The 15,255-nt window shown below is 44.8% G+C and overlaps 1 protein-coding gene and 1 long non-coding RNA gene across 2 annotated transcripts in view; one reads left to right on the top strand and one right to left on the bottom strand.

The window, feature by feature from the left end:
• Positions 1 to 6,967, bottom strand: part of Prrg4 (proline rich and Gla domain 4) — a 29,920-nt gene extending 22,953 nt beyond the window's left edge. Inside the window, exons 1-2 of the mRNA XM_050146989.1 lie at positions 6,692 to 6,967; positions 6,183 to 6,307 (exon numbers count right to left, since the gene is read on the bottom strand). Coding sequence (XP_050002946.1) covers positions 6,183 to 6,285 — 103 coding nt within the window. The 5' untranslated portion in view covers positions 6,286 to 6,307; positions 6,692 to 6,967. The remainder of the gene's footprint in view (positions 1 to 6,182; positions 6,308 to 6,691) is intronic.
• A 462-nt stretch (positions 6,968 to 7,429) lies between these two features.
• On the top strand, positions 7,430 to 11,365 carry LOC126504591 (uncharacterized). The gene is made up of 2 exons (XR_007592657.1): positions 7,430 to 7,538; positions 9,207 to 11,365. It is a non-coding gene; the product is annotated as an uncharacterized lncRNA (long non-coding RNA).
• The last annotated feature ends 3,890 nt before the right edge of the window (positions 11,366 to 15,255 follow it).

Genomic DNA, 15,255 nt, shown 5'->3' with positions numbered 1-15,255 from the left:
TGGACACTGAGGACCCAAACTCAAGTCCTCACGCTGGCAGAGTATTCACTTTACCCACTAAGCTGTCTCCCAAGCCCACCACCTACCCATTTTTCTCCTCTCTCATTTAAGACCAACTTTTGCTATAATTCGCAGGCTGGCCTCAACCTCTGGGCACGCTGCCAATCTTGGCTGGAAGTAGATATTTGAGATCAGTAGGCCCATATGGCAATGATTCTCTGAATGATCCTGGGTGCATCATCCAACCCTCTGAGCTTCTGTGTGCTTATCTAAAATTGGCAATAATCTGTCCACAAGGTAGCATATTTGAGAGGACAGAATAACACACTGCTGAGAGATGCTATGTCTGTCTGAGAGGAAAACCACAAATGCTGTTATCTAAATAAGGTCTGCTTTCAGCTGTATCCCACGGTGACCACTACACAAGCATCCCCCAAATTTAGAGAAGATATGATGGCTTGACTTTTATTACAAGCTATGTGGCTTCCATGAAGATAATACAAGGGGCTAGCATTCATCTCAAACTAGTGAGAGAGGTTTTCTTGAGTAACAGACACAAGCACAATTAGTCTTATGCTGTTCAAGAGAGACTGGAGATATGACTCGCAATTAAGACTTGCTGCTTTTGCTGAGAATCTGGGTTTGGTTTCCAGCGCCCACATGAGTGCTCTCACCCTTTGTGATTGCAGTTCCAGGGGGATCTGATGCCCTCTTCTGGCCTTCTTGGGCACTGGATTCAAGTGGTGCACAGACACACATGTAGGCAAAACACTCATAAAATAAATAAATCTTCAGAGGAGACCTGCTCTGCTCACCAAGGTCATAATGAATACAGAAAACAAATGCTGCGGACCTGAGTCCTGTTTTTAACCGCATAGGCATTATCACGCGAGTTCCTCCTATATGGCCAGTTTGGTGGAGCTGCATTGATGTTAGCAGGAGCAATTGTTGTGGGCATTCACTCGAGAAGACTGCTTGGACTTAAGTCAACAGAAAGTTTTTATTAGCCAGTCAATGACTACACTGGGTGTTAGGGATCCTATGGCAGCCCTAAGCCTTTCCCAGGGTGAGCTTTTTTTTTTTGATTTTCGAGACAGGGTTTCTCTGTGGTTTTGGAGCCTGTCCTGGAACTAGCTGTGTAGACCAGGCTGGTCTCGAACTCACAGAGATCCGCCTGCCTCTGCCTCCCAAGTGTTGGGATTAAAGGCGTGTGCCACCACCGCCCGGCTTTAGCCTGCTCTTTTACCTCCTCTAGGATTTAGTTCAATGTCACTCTGACCCCCACCCATCCTATTCAGTCAGCATATTTTGTCATGTTCTGCTTTTCCTGACAGCACTGAGCCCCAACCTGCTTTTAATATTCCTCACTTACTATCTGTTACCATGAAGTTCTCTTTATAATTTTTTAAAATTAATTTATGTGTATGCATATGTGCCTAGGTGAGCTTATGTGTACAGTATATGTGCAGGTGCCTACAGAGAGAGATCTGAGGTCAGAGGGAGAGAGAGAGAGAGAGAGAGAGAGAGAGAGAGAGAGAGAGAGAGAGAGAGAGAGAGAGCAGAAAGCAAACACGCATGCACAGAGGCCAGAAGGGGGCATCTGGTGTCTTTTCTATTACTCTTAGCCCATTCCTTTGAAGCAGGGTTTTGCCCTGAACCTCCCTGGTAGGCCTAAAGCCAGCAGGCTTCAGCTGTCCTCTTGTCTGTCCATCTAAGAGTTGTATTTACAGGCATGTGTATGGTTTCTGGCTTGTTATGTGAGCGTTAGCATCCGAGCTCAGGTCCCCAGATTGTACAGCAAGTGCCCTTAACTGTCTCCCCAGCCCTTAGCATGGACCTCAGCTCTATAGATCAAGGCAATTCATAGGAAAAAGCTGGTGTAACTCAATTTGGCAGAGGATTAAAGAGGAAACCCGTGGGGAGACAGCTTAGAGCCTGCCCAGCTCAGCCTCATGAGCATGCTGGGTACTCCTACTTCTCAGGTAAGCTCAGATCTTTACATTTTACTGCTAAAGAGACAGTACCAATCAGTCATCAATCTTGGCACTTGGAAGGCTAAGCAGGGATCGATTACCATGCACATAGGAGAGCCTGGGTTATAGAGTGAGATTATATCTTTGAAAAAGAAAACAAAGTAAAAAGAACTATAATGATATTTTATCTATATTTCAACAAATAAAGCTTGCCTGAAGATCAGAGTGCAAAGCTAAGCCACTAGAGGCCAGGCAGTGGTGGCACACACCTTTAATCCCAGGACTTGGGAGTCAGAGGCGGACAGATCTCTGTGACTTCAAACTATTCTGGGTTAAACAAGATCGATCCTGGTGGTTCACATCTTCAGTTCCAGTGTTTGGAAGTTACACACATTTAATCCCAGCACAAGGAGGTGAAGATAGAAGTGAAATGACTGGGCGGAGAGAGGAATATAAAGGGGAAGAGACAGGAAGTCACTGGAGTGTAGAGTCTGAGGTTTGGTGGAGACACAGTGCAGTCTAGGCAGTCTGAGCATTGGTAGAGGTAAAAGGTCTCTCTAGTGGCTTCTGTTTCTCTGATCTCTGTCTTTAACCCCTAGATCTATCTCTGGGTTTTTATTATTCATGCTACAAGAACCATTGACAACTTTCTCATGGGCAATCATCCAACTCGTAAATACCCATCCAGCTTACCTTAAGACTCAGCAAAGCTACTTTCTTTTTGAATAAGGTATTTCTATGTGTCCCAAACTGGCCTAGTCCAGGCTGGTTTTGAACCCACAAAGATTCTCCTAAGTGCTAGGATTATAGATAGGCATGTGCTTCCACACCAGGCTATTAAAAATACTTTTAATTAGAAGACAAAAGATAAAGAGCTATAATACTTTTACTTTTCCTGAAATTATATTCCTGATAATGTCATAAATATAACCTATGGTTGGGCACACATGACATTGTAATTGAACTTTACCTACACAAGCCTTCTTGGGCTGGGTGGTGGTGGCGCACACCTTTAATCCGAGCACTCTGGTTGCAGAGGCAGATGGATCTCTGTGAATTCAAGGCCAGTCTGGTCTAGAGTGAGTTCCAGGACAGCCAGGGCTGTAACACAGAGACATCCTGTTCTCAAAACAAACAAACAAGCCCCCCACCCCCGGAAAAAAAAATGAAAATGAAAACCAAAAAGCGTGCCTTTGCGGATCTACAGTTTGCCTCTCCTCTGAGAGCGAGTGTCAGTTCTGTCAGGGCTGACCTTACGCACGACCTCCAGGGCCAGCGCAGACTTTCCCCGCTTTACTCCTCATCTCAGGAGAAACACTGTCAATTTCCCCGTTTGGAAGGCAGCAAACTTCCCTGGAGTGCCCCGTGCTCCCAGAGAAGGCTGCTTCCTTCCTCCCCCTGGACCACTGTGTGTGGTGTCTGTAGAGGTGGGGTGGGTGCTGGCCTTGAGCCTGTGTGTCTGTGGGGGAGGGGTGGCTGGTGTAGAGGGGGTGGGTGGGTGCTGGCCTTTGAGCCTGTGTGTGTGTGTGTGTGTGTGTGTGTGTGTGTGTGTGTGTGGTGTGTAGAGGTGATGGGTGCTAGCCTTTGAGCCTGGGAGGGGGTGCTGGTGTAGAGGGGGTGTTTTTCTTATCATGAATTCTCCTAAGAGGCTGGCTGTCTATGCAGTCCATTGTTACAAATCCAATACTCAAATATTCCATTCTTTTCTTTTCTTTTCTTCTTTTCCCTATGCTTTCTAAATAAGACCCTTCTACTTCAACAGTGTCTTAAGGTTTTTTTTTAATAGAGCTGTTCTGGGGGTTCCTTTCCTGACCCTCAGTTTCAGGGGTACTTCCGTATTCATGATCTTACTTTTTTATAGTTTCAATTACCCCAGGTCAACTAATGTCTAAAAATACGGAGTGGAAAAATTGTATGTCCTTCTGAGTGACGTGATAAAACCTCCTACCCCTTTCACTTCATTCTGTCCAGACTATCACTTGGCCCTGTGCTCACAGGGTCCACAGTATGGGCACTACCTGCTCATTAGCCATCTGGTGGCCGTTCTGACAGACGGCGCCTGGAAGTAGGCTGTGTTTGCCCACAGGGTTCGGTACTGTCTGAGGTTTCAGGGATCTGCTGGGGGTTTTAGGATGCACCCGCTGAAGATAAGGGGAGGACACTGTGCCTTTAAGGTTTCCATTCACTCTGTCTCATTTGCAGATGGAAACTTTGTGTTTCATACAGCTCTTCCAGCAGGAGCAGCTGCCACTGCTCTTTTCCATTTTCAGGGTCCTCCCTTCCTCCCTCTGTCACTGTGCTTGGGGAGAGCATCTGTTTCCTCACCTGGCCCAGCAGAACACACTTTCCTCAAAGGCAAGATAGCCCTCTCTACGACCCCAGCAGCCAGCAGAGGGCGTGACACACTTGTGTGTTTATATACGGCTCCCCGCTCATTGTCACGTCCCATGAACATGGCCTCTCTGCACTTGGGTCTGACTTCTAGACCACTTCATGCTGTTTGTGATGGCAATGCCAGTCCATGCCTGTCACAATCGCACTCCTGATCAACCTAGAGCACTGTCTGCGTCCTACTGCGCATGGAGGCTTGGGAAGCCCAAGAAGGGTCCCCTCATTCTGAAAACTTGTCTGTTTCAAATCCATCTACCCAATCGCCTAGGCTAAATATTACCCCATCGTAACACACACACACACACACACACACACACACACACACACGGCAGGGGAGCACACTTCACACTTTGTTAATCATTAATAAACCTGTCAGGAGTATTAGTAACAGCCTACTCAAGTGAAAAATGAACTGCGAACTGTGTTGTGGAATATTAGCTGAAGATGTGTTACATTCTTTTATGCCGTGGGACGTTTGTTTAATGATGCAAATTGGGTTGCATTCTTTTACATCACAATTGTTTAACTCTGTGAAGCTGTGTTACTTTGCCTGTCTAAAACACCTGATCGGTTTAATAAAGAGCTGAACGGCCAATAGCAAGGCCGGAGAGGGATAGGCAGGGCTGGCAGTCAGAGAGAATAAAGAGAAGAATAGGGGAAGAAATGAAAAAAGGTGAAGGAGAGGAGGACATCCGGGGCCAGCCGCCCAGCCACCCAGACACCCAGCTGCGCAGCTGCCCAGCCACCCAGCCACCCAGCTGCCCAGCCGCCCAGCCACCCAGCCACGAAGCAAGCCAAGGAGTGTGAAGTCAAGAAAGGTCTTATCTACAGAAAGGTAAAAGCCCAGAGGCAAAAGGTAGACGGGATGATTTAAATTAAGCTAAGCTGGCTAGAAACAAGTCAAGCTAAGGCTGAGTATTCTTAAATAAGAATAAATCTCTGTGTATTTATTTGGGAGCTGGGTGGTGGGCCCCTCAAAGAGTAAAAGACAAAACAACAACAACAAAAACCTCATCAACAGAACTGGATCTGATCAAAAGAGATAAGGGACAGGGATGTGTGAGTAAATTCCAAGTGCAGTGACTAAGTAGGGGAAAGGGTGCAGAGAGCCTAGGGCTCTCTTTTTTCCCCTCCTGGTGCTTGCTAGGTTAGGCTTTTAAAATGGAAGTAGGAACTAATCCGTTTGTGAGCAGTAACCGAAAATTCTGGGCTAGCAAGCCCCACAACTTATCTCTCAATCACTCGCCTTTATATGGACAACATAACATTTGGGGAAAAAAAAATACCAGTGGGGTCATTCCTCCTCCCTGTGCCATCGTTCTACAGAGGAAGTTGGTCAAGGCTAAGGGGGTAGAGTTCAGGTCTCACAGGTCCAGACTGGCGGGCAGTGGTGGAGCGCTTCTCTATGCGGGGACTCCCAACAGCGCACAAACAAGTCCTGACAAGAGTCTGGCCTCCCTCTCAGGCTTTCCAAGAAGCCTGCTCTTTACACATAGCTTCATCTCGGAAAAGGCAACTCAAAGATTTTTGGACTTCGAAATAGGCCTTCAATTCAGTTAACACAAACCGGGTGTTAAAACATCTGTTTACCAAGGGAAACTCAGAGATAAATTTGTACATATTGTAGTTAAAGAACATAAAAACCCACAACCCTATACCAAACACACACACACACACACAAATTAAAACAAAAGATGCATTGTTGCTCTGTGGCTCAGGAGGGCGTGAACCCTACCACACTTCGGCTTGAGATCTATATAGTAGACCACTCCTGGTTTCCAGAAGGGTTTTCTCCCAATAGGTGGCAAACTTACTTACCTTCTTCTCGGGCATGGTCGGAATCCTTTAGGCTTTTTGTCCAATGAGGAACAGCGAGGGTAAGTCTGGTCAGCTGGCTGAGTGCGATCAGAAGTGGAAACATAGTCTAGCAACTGTCATGCAAACTAAAACAAAAGCAATAAAGACACATTAAAAAAAAAAGGAAACAACAGCAGCAACAACAAAAAACCCCTGTGCCCCCGTCTCAGTGGGTTAGGTTTGAGTGGGGACGGAGTCAGGGACCTGTTGTATCCAAAGCTGCCGTGCCACTGCGCCCCACGCGCGATATTTAATCTATCAGATCCAAGGCGCTCCAGGCAGGTGAAACCCCAAGGAGTGCCGGGGAGGAAAAGCTGCTCCCCGGAATCTGGAATCTGCGGAGGAGAGGTCGGACACTGGCCAAGGCAGACACGACTCTGGCCGGCCGCAGACCCGCAACTAGATATCTGAACGCCACCGCATAGGCATCCCCTCCCGGTGATTCCCCACTTCGCCAAACCGTGCCGCACCTGCGTCCCCGAAAACATGTTCCACCAGGCCTTGGGCGGGAACCGAGTTGTCTCCTAGTCGCCGGGGCGGCTTGGCCCTGCGTCGCTGACGCTGTTTGGATCCTGGCGACAGTTGGAGCCTGGTCCTTCACGGCGCCCGGGTGACACCAGCGCGCAGAGGAGGCGTCTAGGATCCGCGAAGGGGCGCTCGGGGTACGTGCGCGGCGCAGAGCCCAGCCGGCGTTCCCCGGGCCGCCGTCACCGCTGTAGGACAGGGAGGAGAGACGAGTCTTCGGAGGCCACCTGGCCGAGCTCCTCCTCCTGGACTCAGTCCTCCGCCCTGTGCGACCGGTTACAACGTTCTCAGCAGCTGGCGGCAAAAGCAGACCGCCTGGGGCGCAAGGGGAGTTTTCCCAATTTAGATGCAAAACTTGGGCTCCTGAGGTTACCTTTGGCCAGCTGTTCTCACGGGGTGGGAGTGGGGGCTGTCCAGGGGCTAGAACACAATATTCATCCGAGAAAAATGCACTTTGTTCGTGATTTGAATTGACACGTGACCAAAAATTAATTAATTACTTTAGTTCTTTGATGGGTTCATCAGTTCTGAGATGTCTGTAGAATCCTTTCAAGATGTCTGCTATGTCAAAACTTTTTCCATGATAAGAAGATAACAAGGCATACTTTCACCTCTTTCACTTTCATATTCTCTCTCTCTTTCCCTCCCTCTCTCCCTCCCTCTGTCCCTCCCTCTCATTTACAGTGGAAATTTCCAGAAGCTATTTGACGTGCGATGATTTCATCACTCTGTTAATGAATAAAACACCAGTGGATGAATGCTTGTGATTTTTAGTACCTCTTATTCTACGAGGTTAGTGTCCGCATGCAAATTTAAACAGACTTTAACAAATTGTGCCCATTCTCAGTATGTTTCTGCTTTTATTAGGTATTTTTGGTCATAGCTACAGGGACAACTAATAACTTCATCCTTCTTGGACAAAGTAATCTTAGATCTTGAACTTTTCGTTGAGTTTTTCAGAAACAAAAAGAACAATAAGCTCACTTCATTATCATGAGCTGAAGTAAAATTTTGGAAATGTCTCTTTTAAAACGTTATGTGAGAAATATCATTACAAATAAATAACTGAAGATGCCCTGAGCTCACCGTTTGAGAATGAAGATAAGGACCGTGCATCTCCACATTCTTCATGGCCAAGTCACATGCTCTGTCACTCTTGGGACAATATTTTACATTCTGTTCTCTGGCCAAAGTAGCCTGGAATTTGGTAAAGGTGAAACAAGACGAAATACCATTTCGATTCCTTTCTATTCTTCAATTAATTCTTTTTTTCCTCCCCACAATGCTATTATCTATTTTATTTTGATTAATGGAGCCAAGTATTTTCCCTAATTATCCATCAACACTTTTTGCTCCTTCTAAACAGTGTCTGTGCCCACCTTTCCCTCCGCATGTCCTCCTTGGGTTTTAAACCGTCTGGGTAATGAGTCTTTCCTCCATGTTTAAGCAATTGAGATCAGACTATGGAGAAGACAGAAATTTCTTTTTGCTGAACACAAGAACTGGAAATACCTTCCTGAGAATTAGCCATTCTTCTGCTTACTCGGTCAGTCCACTACTGGAAGCCCTGACCGTGGAGAGATAAACTCCATTTTCCTTCGGGAGAACTGGATCTTTCTGAGATCTGTATCTAAGAATGCAGGCCTGTCAAGTTCTCCTAGACAAGAGCAGATTTCTTCTTCCTGGAACTCACTCCCTACACCAGGCTGGCCTTGAACTCAGAGATCTGCTTGTCTTTGCCTCCTGAGTGCTGGGACTAAAGGCATGTGCTACCACCGAGATTTCATACGATGTGACTTACTCATATTCCCCTCTCCTACCCCACTCCTCCCATATCCTCCCTCACCTCTCTACCCACCCAACTTTGAGCCCCCCCTCCCCCAATCTAATCCAGTTTACATTGTCCAACTGCTCTTGGGAGAAGGGTTTTCCCTGCCCTAGCATGAGTCACACATCCTTAAGGAAAACTGAAGAATGCCGATAGCTCCTCAGCTGATGCTGGGCTCTTGCTTGGCTTGAGCTTTGGAAGGAGGGTCTTGGGCTTGTTGTCAGCTTCACACTGTTAGGAGAGGCGCATAGTGGGAAGCTCCCTGCTGTGAGGTCAGCAGCTGGGAATCTGACAGTATTCTTTGATAGAATGAGTCTACCCACATCTCTGGAAATTTGGGCTCAGACAATTGAGGCTTTGTGCTGGCAACAGATAACAGCCTTTATTCTGGCTGAGAGGGGAGTCAGAAACACAAGGCTGTTTCTCAGTGGTGCATTTCAGCCTGCATGTTTCCTAAGAAGGGCACAGTTGGCGCTCAACCACTATGGCACTCAGATATTCCGAGGTTAGCTGGGGGAGTGGGGGAGCTAGTAGCAGACTCTTGATTTCTTCTGTTGTTTACTTTCTGCATTTGAATTTTTATTTTACTTTTTAAAAATAACCACAATATTCTTCCACTTTTTTTCCTAAAGTGTTTTAGGTTCTCTCCTAGACTCTGGCGTCTGTGGAGTTGGGTCAGATGCTCTGATGCTCCTTCACACAGAGGGACAGCGAAGCGTGGAGAAGCGAATGTGAGGAGCCGGGGTCTTGACTCTTTCCAGTGCTTGCTTTGAATTATTAAGCAATGGGGCCTTTGGGCAAAGAATTATTTAATTTCAAAGGAAATAAGAGAAAACCAAAACAGAGAGCCATGCGATTAATGGACTTGGTTGATGTGTTGGTGCAGCTCTGGGTTTGAGCACATCACACCCACCCACTCACCTCTGTGAATTCAGGAATGAAATGGAAACTGGCTTCTGTGTGGGCACGAGGACGGACTCAAGGCTGTGACGGGAAACGCTCAGGCCATGGTCATGAAGCTCTTCGATGTGGGGTCACATCCACGTCCTAGGAGACACACGGCTGACTGTAGCAATGGACTGTTTGGAACAGGAGAGGAACTGAACATATGTTCTGTGACATTTAGCCTTGACATTTCAACAGCAATTGACTGCGGTTTTAATTTTTCCCAGTAAAATCAGCAAGCAGAAAAGAAAAGACTCCTACGGCTCGACATGAATTGTGTATCCGTGTGCAGGTATTTTCCAGAGCTATTGCATAGGGGCTAAAGAGTCTATTTTAAACATTTGCCAGGGGCCCTCTTGGGAAACTTTTGACAGAGTTTAGATATAATTTCATCGCTGAAGAGCAGCAATCATTAACAGGAAAACAATTCAATGAGATCAAGCACCCTGAGAAATGTCATCTATTTCCTCTCATGCTAGGAACCATTATGAGAACCACATGTTACGATTAGAAAATATACGTAACCTGATAGTCCTTCCAAGGCACTCGGGAACTTGAAATGGTGTGGTTTCTGAGCTGCCCCCAGGGCCCTGTGACAAGGACTTTTGTCACTGTTTGTCACAGAACTTTCGGTGTGCATGTGGACGTTGCATTTTTTTTTTTTTTTTACAGCTGTAATTAGTTCATTACTCCTGCCTAAACCTCTCGAAACTGGTATTACAGGTAGTCACCACCTGATGCCACACAATTCTTCTGGCTTCTTTTGTAAACACATATTCAAATAATCATAGTATTCCGAATGGACAGATTTTTTTAATGCAGATTTTATGCAGAATCATTTGCAAAAGCATACTTTCCATATAGGGCACATATAGGAACTGAAGCAAGCCCTGCATTTCCGTCCATGACAGCACCCACGCGTTAGCATGGGTGAGAGAAGCAGTCACCAGGAGAGCGTTTGTCTAGCTTTTGGAAGGCGCTGGCTGGGTTCCATTCTCCACACCAGTAGGATGAGGAAGAAACCACACAGCGAGTTCTTATACTCTTAGCTACTCTGGAAGCTGAGGCAGGGGGATCATGAGCTTGGAGTCACCTGGGCAGCACAGCTGCACAGCACAGTAAGGCAGTGGAGCTGCTCTTGGCTGTTACCTGTCTAGGTAACGCGCACACAGGGTTCCTTTGTTCTCTTTTATTTAATACTGAGTTATTTCATAGCATCCTGTCTTAAACTCTCAAATGTTAAGATATGGAGTGTAGGTTTTTCAGTAATTTGCTGATTGTTCTTCCCATCTGGATAGTCTTGAATCACCTGCTTTTTTTTTTTTTTTTTTGTAATTTTGGGATTTTGTTTTTCCGTTCTTATTTTTGTTTTGGATATAGGATTTTACTGTGTGCCCTAGCCTGACCTTGAGCACTAAAGGAGTTTTCCTGCCCTAGATGGGTGGGATTACAGGCAAGCACCAGCATGTGCGGCATAATTAAGAACTTCTATGTTTTTTTAAAACTGTTCTACTTCCTCAATATTCCTTTTTAAAGATTTATCTTCAGAATTTAGATTTGAAAAACATAAAAAATACATAATTATGAACACTGTCTTTTCTGACTTCCTGTTCCCTTTCTTTCTCTGTCTCTCTCTCTGTCTGTCTCTCTGTCTCTGTCTGTCTCTGTCTCTCTCTGTCTGTCTCTCTGTCTCTCTCTCTCTGTCTCTGTCTCTGCTTCCCGTGCTAATGAAACATGTCAGTCAGCTTCCTGCCTCTACTGCTGTGCCATGGCTTCCCCACCATGCTCTCCTCCTGGAACTGTAAGCTGAAATAAACTTTCTTCTCAGAAAAGAAAAGAAAAGAAAGAGAAGGAGGAGGAGGAGGAGGAGGAGAAGAAGAAGAGAACAATGTCTGTAAGCTGAAATAAACTTTCTTCTCAGAAAAGAAAAGAAAAGAAAGAGAAGGAGGAGGAGGAGGAGAAGGAGGAGGAGAAGAAGAGAACAATGTCTGTAAGCTGAAATAAACTTTCTTCTCAGAAAAGAAAAGAAAAGAAAAGAAAGAGAAGGAGGAGGAGGAGGAGGAGAAGAAGAAGAAGAAGAAGAGAACAATGTCTTTTCTTTATAAAGTCTCAATGTCTTTTCTTTATAAAGTCTTACACATTAAAAATTCTAAATGAATTAAATTATTTATTAAGAAATTATCTTTGGGCTAGGCATAGTAAGGTATGCCTTTAACGTCAACATTAGTGAAGCAGAGGCAGGCAGATCTCTGTGAGATTCTGTCTCAAAACAAATAACTTATTTTTTAATTGAAAATTAAAAATTTTATGTGTATGAGTGTTTTGCCTATATATAATGTCTTTGGACCACACATGTACCTGGTGTCTGTAATTACCACAGGAGGGTATCGGACCCCCTGGAACTGGAGTTACAGACAGTTGGGAGCTGCTAGGAGGGTGCTGGGAACTGAGCCCAGGTCCTCTGGAAAAACAGCCAGTGCTCTTGACCATTGTACCATCTCCCCAATCTCAAGACTATTGCTTTTGATATCCTGTTCTCTTTTTGTTTTTGTATATTCCTTTTCTCCCTTCCCAATTTTAACTTTTTTTCTCCTTTTATCCCTTTGAATTGCTTTAAAATTGGCCTGGTAAACATTCTAATGATTGTTATTTTTTATCTTTCCCTCCCTCCCTCCCTCCCTCCCTCCCTTCCTCCCCTTCCTTCCTTCCTTCCTGTTTTGATGTTGGGGTTGCATACCTCATGATGCTATACATGTGCTCTCCCACAGAGCTGTGTCCCGGAGTCTCAATCCTCAGCTATATTCTTTCCCTCTCTAAGGATTTGTGTAACTTTCTGTGCTCAACCATATGAAAAGACCATTTTTTTGTAAACTGAAAGTAAAACATAAATACAATAGTCCAGCATTTGTAGTTCCACACAGTTCAGCCTAACAGTTTTCCTCAGCACTCCACATTGACCGGATGGATGACCAAGCAAAGGCTTTTCTCATGAAAGGATTCTAGGAAATTTACATTTAGAGTCCAAGAACTTGGTATCAGCTGTGAATTCAGGAGGTTTTTTTTTTTTTTTTTTTTTTTTTTTTTTTGCCAAGTATTCCGGGCTCTCCTCAAATTTGTCACCTCTGCTCCTCCATCCAGAATGCTGGGGTGATAAGCATGTGCCACCACTGGACACAGAGTGTGTAATCACAGACTGTTACAGTACACTTACCGATTGTTCATTCCTTTATCCTTGTCACTAATGTGCTCCAGAGAAGGCTCAGGATAGTCTCCTGGTTCCCTACCTCAGTGCTATTCTCTACATGTTTGAACGGCAGTGAACGAAGTTACAGACACGCATCTTCTTGTGCGTGGTCCTATAGGTACATATACATAAACTAACATCTCACAATGCTACAGACACGCATCTTCTTGTGCATGGTCCTATAGGTACATATACATAAACTAACATCTCACAATGCTACAGACACGCATCTTCTTGTGCGTGGTCCTACAGATACACATCCACAAACTAACATTTCACAATGCTACAGACACGCATCTTCTTGTGCGTGGTCCTACAGATACACATCTACAAACTAACATCTCACAATGCTACAGACACGCATCTTCTTGCGAGCGGTCCTACAGATACATATCCACAAACTAACATCTCACAGATCTGAACTATTAGGAAAGAGATAAAAAGCTTGTTAACATATCACAGGTGTTGGAAGGAAGGTTATGTTCCTTAAAATGAATTGTCATTTCAGTCTCATTAGCAAATGTGGCATATCTGTGATTCCCAAGCCGTTCCCTCTGGCACTCTGCTATCCGCGGTGGGCTTCAGAACGTTTGAGCATTGAGGTTACAGATGAGGCAAAGGAGACTTCTTAATTAGGGAAAACACTGAAGGCTCCCGAGTTGCATCAGCTGACCCTGTCCATGGAGACTTGGACTTCAAGGTGCTTTTAGTATTTTAATATGGTAACTCATACGCTCGTGGCTTTGGACAAATCAAACGAGATCGTTCTTTAATGCACTGGCCAACAGGTGCAGAAGTTGTGAGAGATTAGTTTAAGGAAATTGGGTAAGTGAGTTAGGAGGGGCAATGAAACCAGGGTTTCTGGTTTCTACCGTAGTAGGATCTTGACTTCACCCCCTTGGCATTTGGATTCTACTTAATCATTCAGCAATTGCTCTTGTGATTCCTGCCCCATGAATCATGAAGGGAGGCTTTTGTTCTCTTTCGGTCACAAACAGGTGAAATTCAAGCTCTACCCTGACAAGGGTGTCACCCGCTCATGCAATGAACAACATGCCTTATATTTTCATTTAAAAAAGAAAATTCCAAGTATTTACTATCAAGGCAACTGTACTTTTTTTATATATATTTTTTTCCTCAAAAAAGGGTTTCTTTGTGTAAGCCTTGGCCATCCTGGAACTCACTTCATAGTCCAGGCTGGCTTCGAACTCAGAGATCCGCCTGCCTCTCCCTCCCAGAGTGCTGGGATCAAAGGCATGCTCCACCGCTGCCCAGCTAAATTTAATTTTGTTGTTTTTTGTTTGTTTGAGACAAGATTTCTATGTGTAGCCCTGGCCGCCGCCCTGAAACTCGCTCCGTAGCTGGCCTTGAACTCATAGAGATCGCCTGCTCTGCTTCCTGAGTGCTGGGATCAAAGGCGTGTGCCTCCACCATCGGGTTGCAACTGTACATATCAAAAGACATCACATAATATAGAAGGATGCCTTTCCTAAAGTAAGACTATTAAAGTCAGTTTGGTAAAAGCATTTTTTAATTATTTTTTTAGATTTATTTATTTTAGTGCATGGGTGTTTTGCCTGCGGGTATGTATGTGTACCTTGTGCTTGCCTAGTGACCACGGAGGGTGTTGGATCCCCCTGGAACTGGACTTAGGAACAGTTGTGAGCTATCATGTGAGTGCTGGGAACCTAACCCCAGGCATCTACCATAGCAAGGCTCTTAACTGCTGAGCCATCTCTTCAGCCCTAACGGAAGTTTCTGCATAGCTCACACCTATTAAAATGAACCAGTTAGAACTAGTTTGCTTTGTTTTGTTGGGTTTTTGAGGTATCACAATGTAGCTCTGGCTGGCCTGGAACTTGCTATGCAGACCAAGTTAGCTTGGAACTCACAGAGATCTGTTTGCTTCTGCTTTCTGAATGCTGGGATCAAAGACTTTTGTCACCAGGCCTGGCTGAAGAATAGTTTTAAATAGTTATGTTATAGGAAAATTTGCTGTGTTAACTGGTGATCGCTTGGACACTTTAATATTGTAACTATTTTCTTTGTATAGCATCTGCTGTGATACCTAAAGTTCTAAATGTTGATTTTTTTAAAAATTATTTTATTTTATATGAATTGATGTTTTGCCTTCATGGGAGTCTGTGTACCTCTTAGTGCCTGCTGCTCAGGTCAGAAGATGGTGTTGGATTCCCTGGAACTGGGGTTATAGATGGTTGTGAGTCACCATGTAGGTGCAAGAATTGAACCCAGGCCCTCTGGAAGAATAGCCAGTGATCTTAACTACCGAACCATCTGTCTAGCCCTTGTAAATGTGTTTTAAGACACATTTTTAGTAGCCACTCTGAAATAAATTCCAAATGACTTTAAAGAAGTGAAATTTAAAAAATAAATATTAAATGAAACACTAGAAGAAAACTGTGTGTGAGCCAAGCTGCTACATTCTTGGGGAGTTCAAGTGTACCCTCTTATAAAAGGGGCCTTATAGACTG

This window comes from Alexandromys fortis, unplaced genomic scaffold (genome assembly GCF_014885135.2).
Source record: "Alexandromys fortis isolate MF-2015 unplaced genomic scaffold, M_Fortis_MF-2015_v1.1 scaffold_12, whole genome shotgun sequence".
NCBI classification, from domain to species: Eukaryota; Metazoa; Chordata; class Mammalia; order Rodentia; family Cricetidae; genus Alexandromys; species Alexandromys fortis.
The sequence above is the reverse complement of the archived record's forward strand: the minus strand, read 5'-3'. Positions and strand labels throughout refer to the sequence as shown.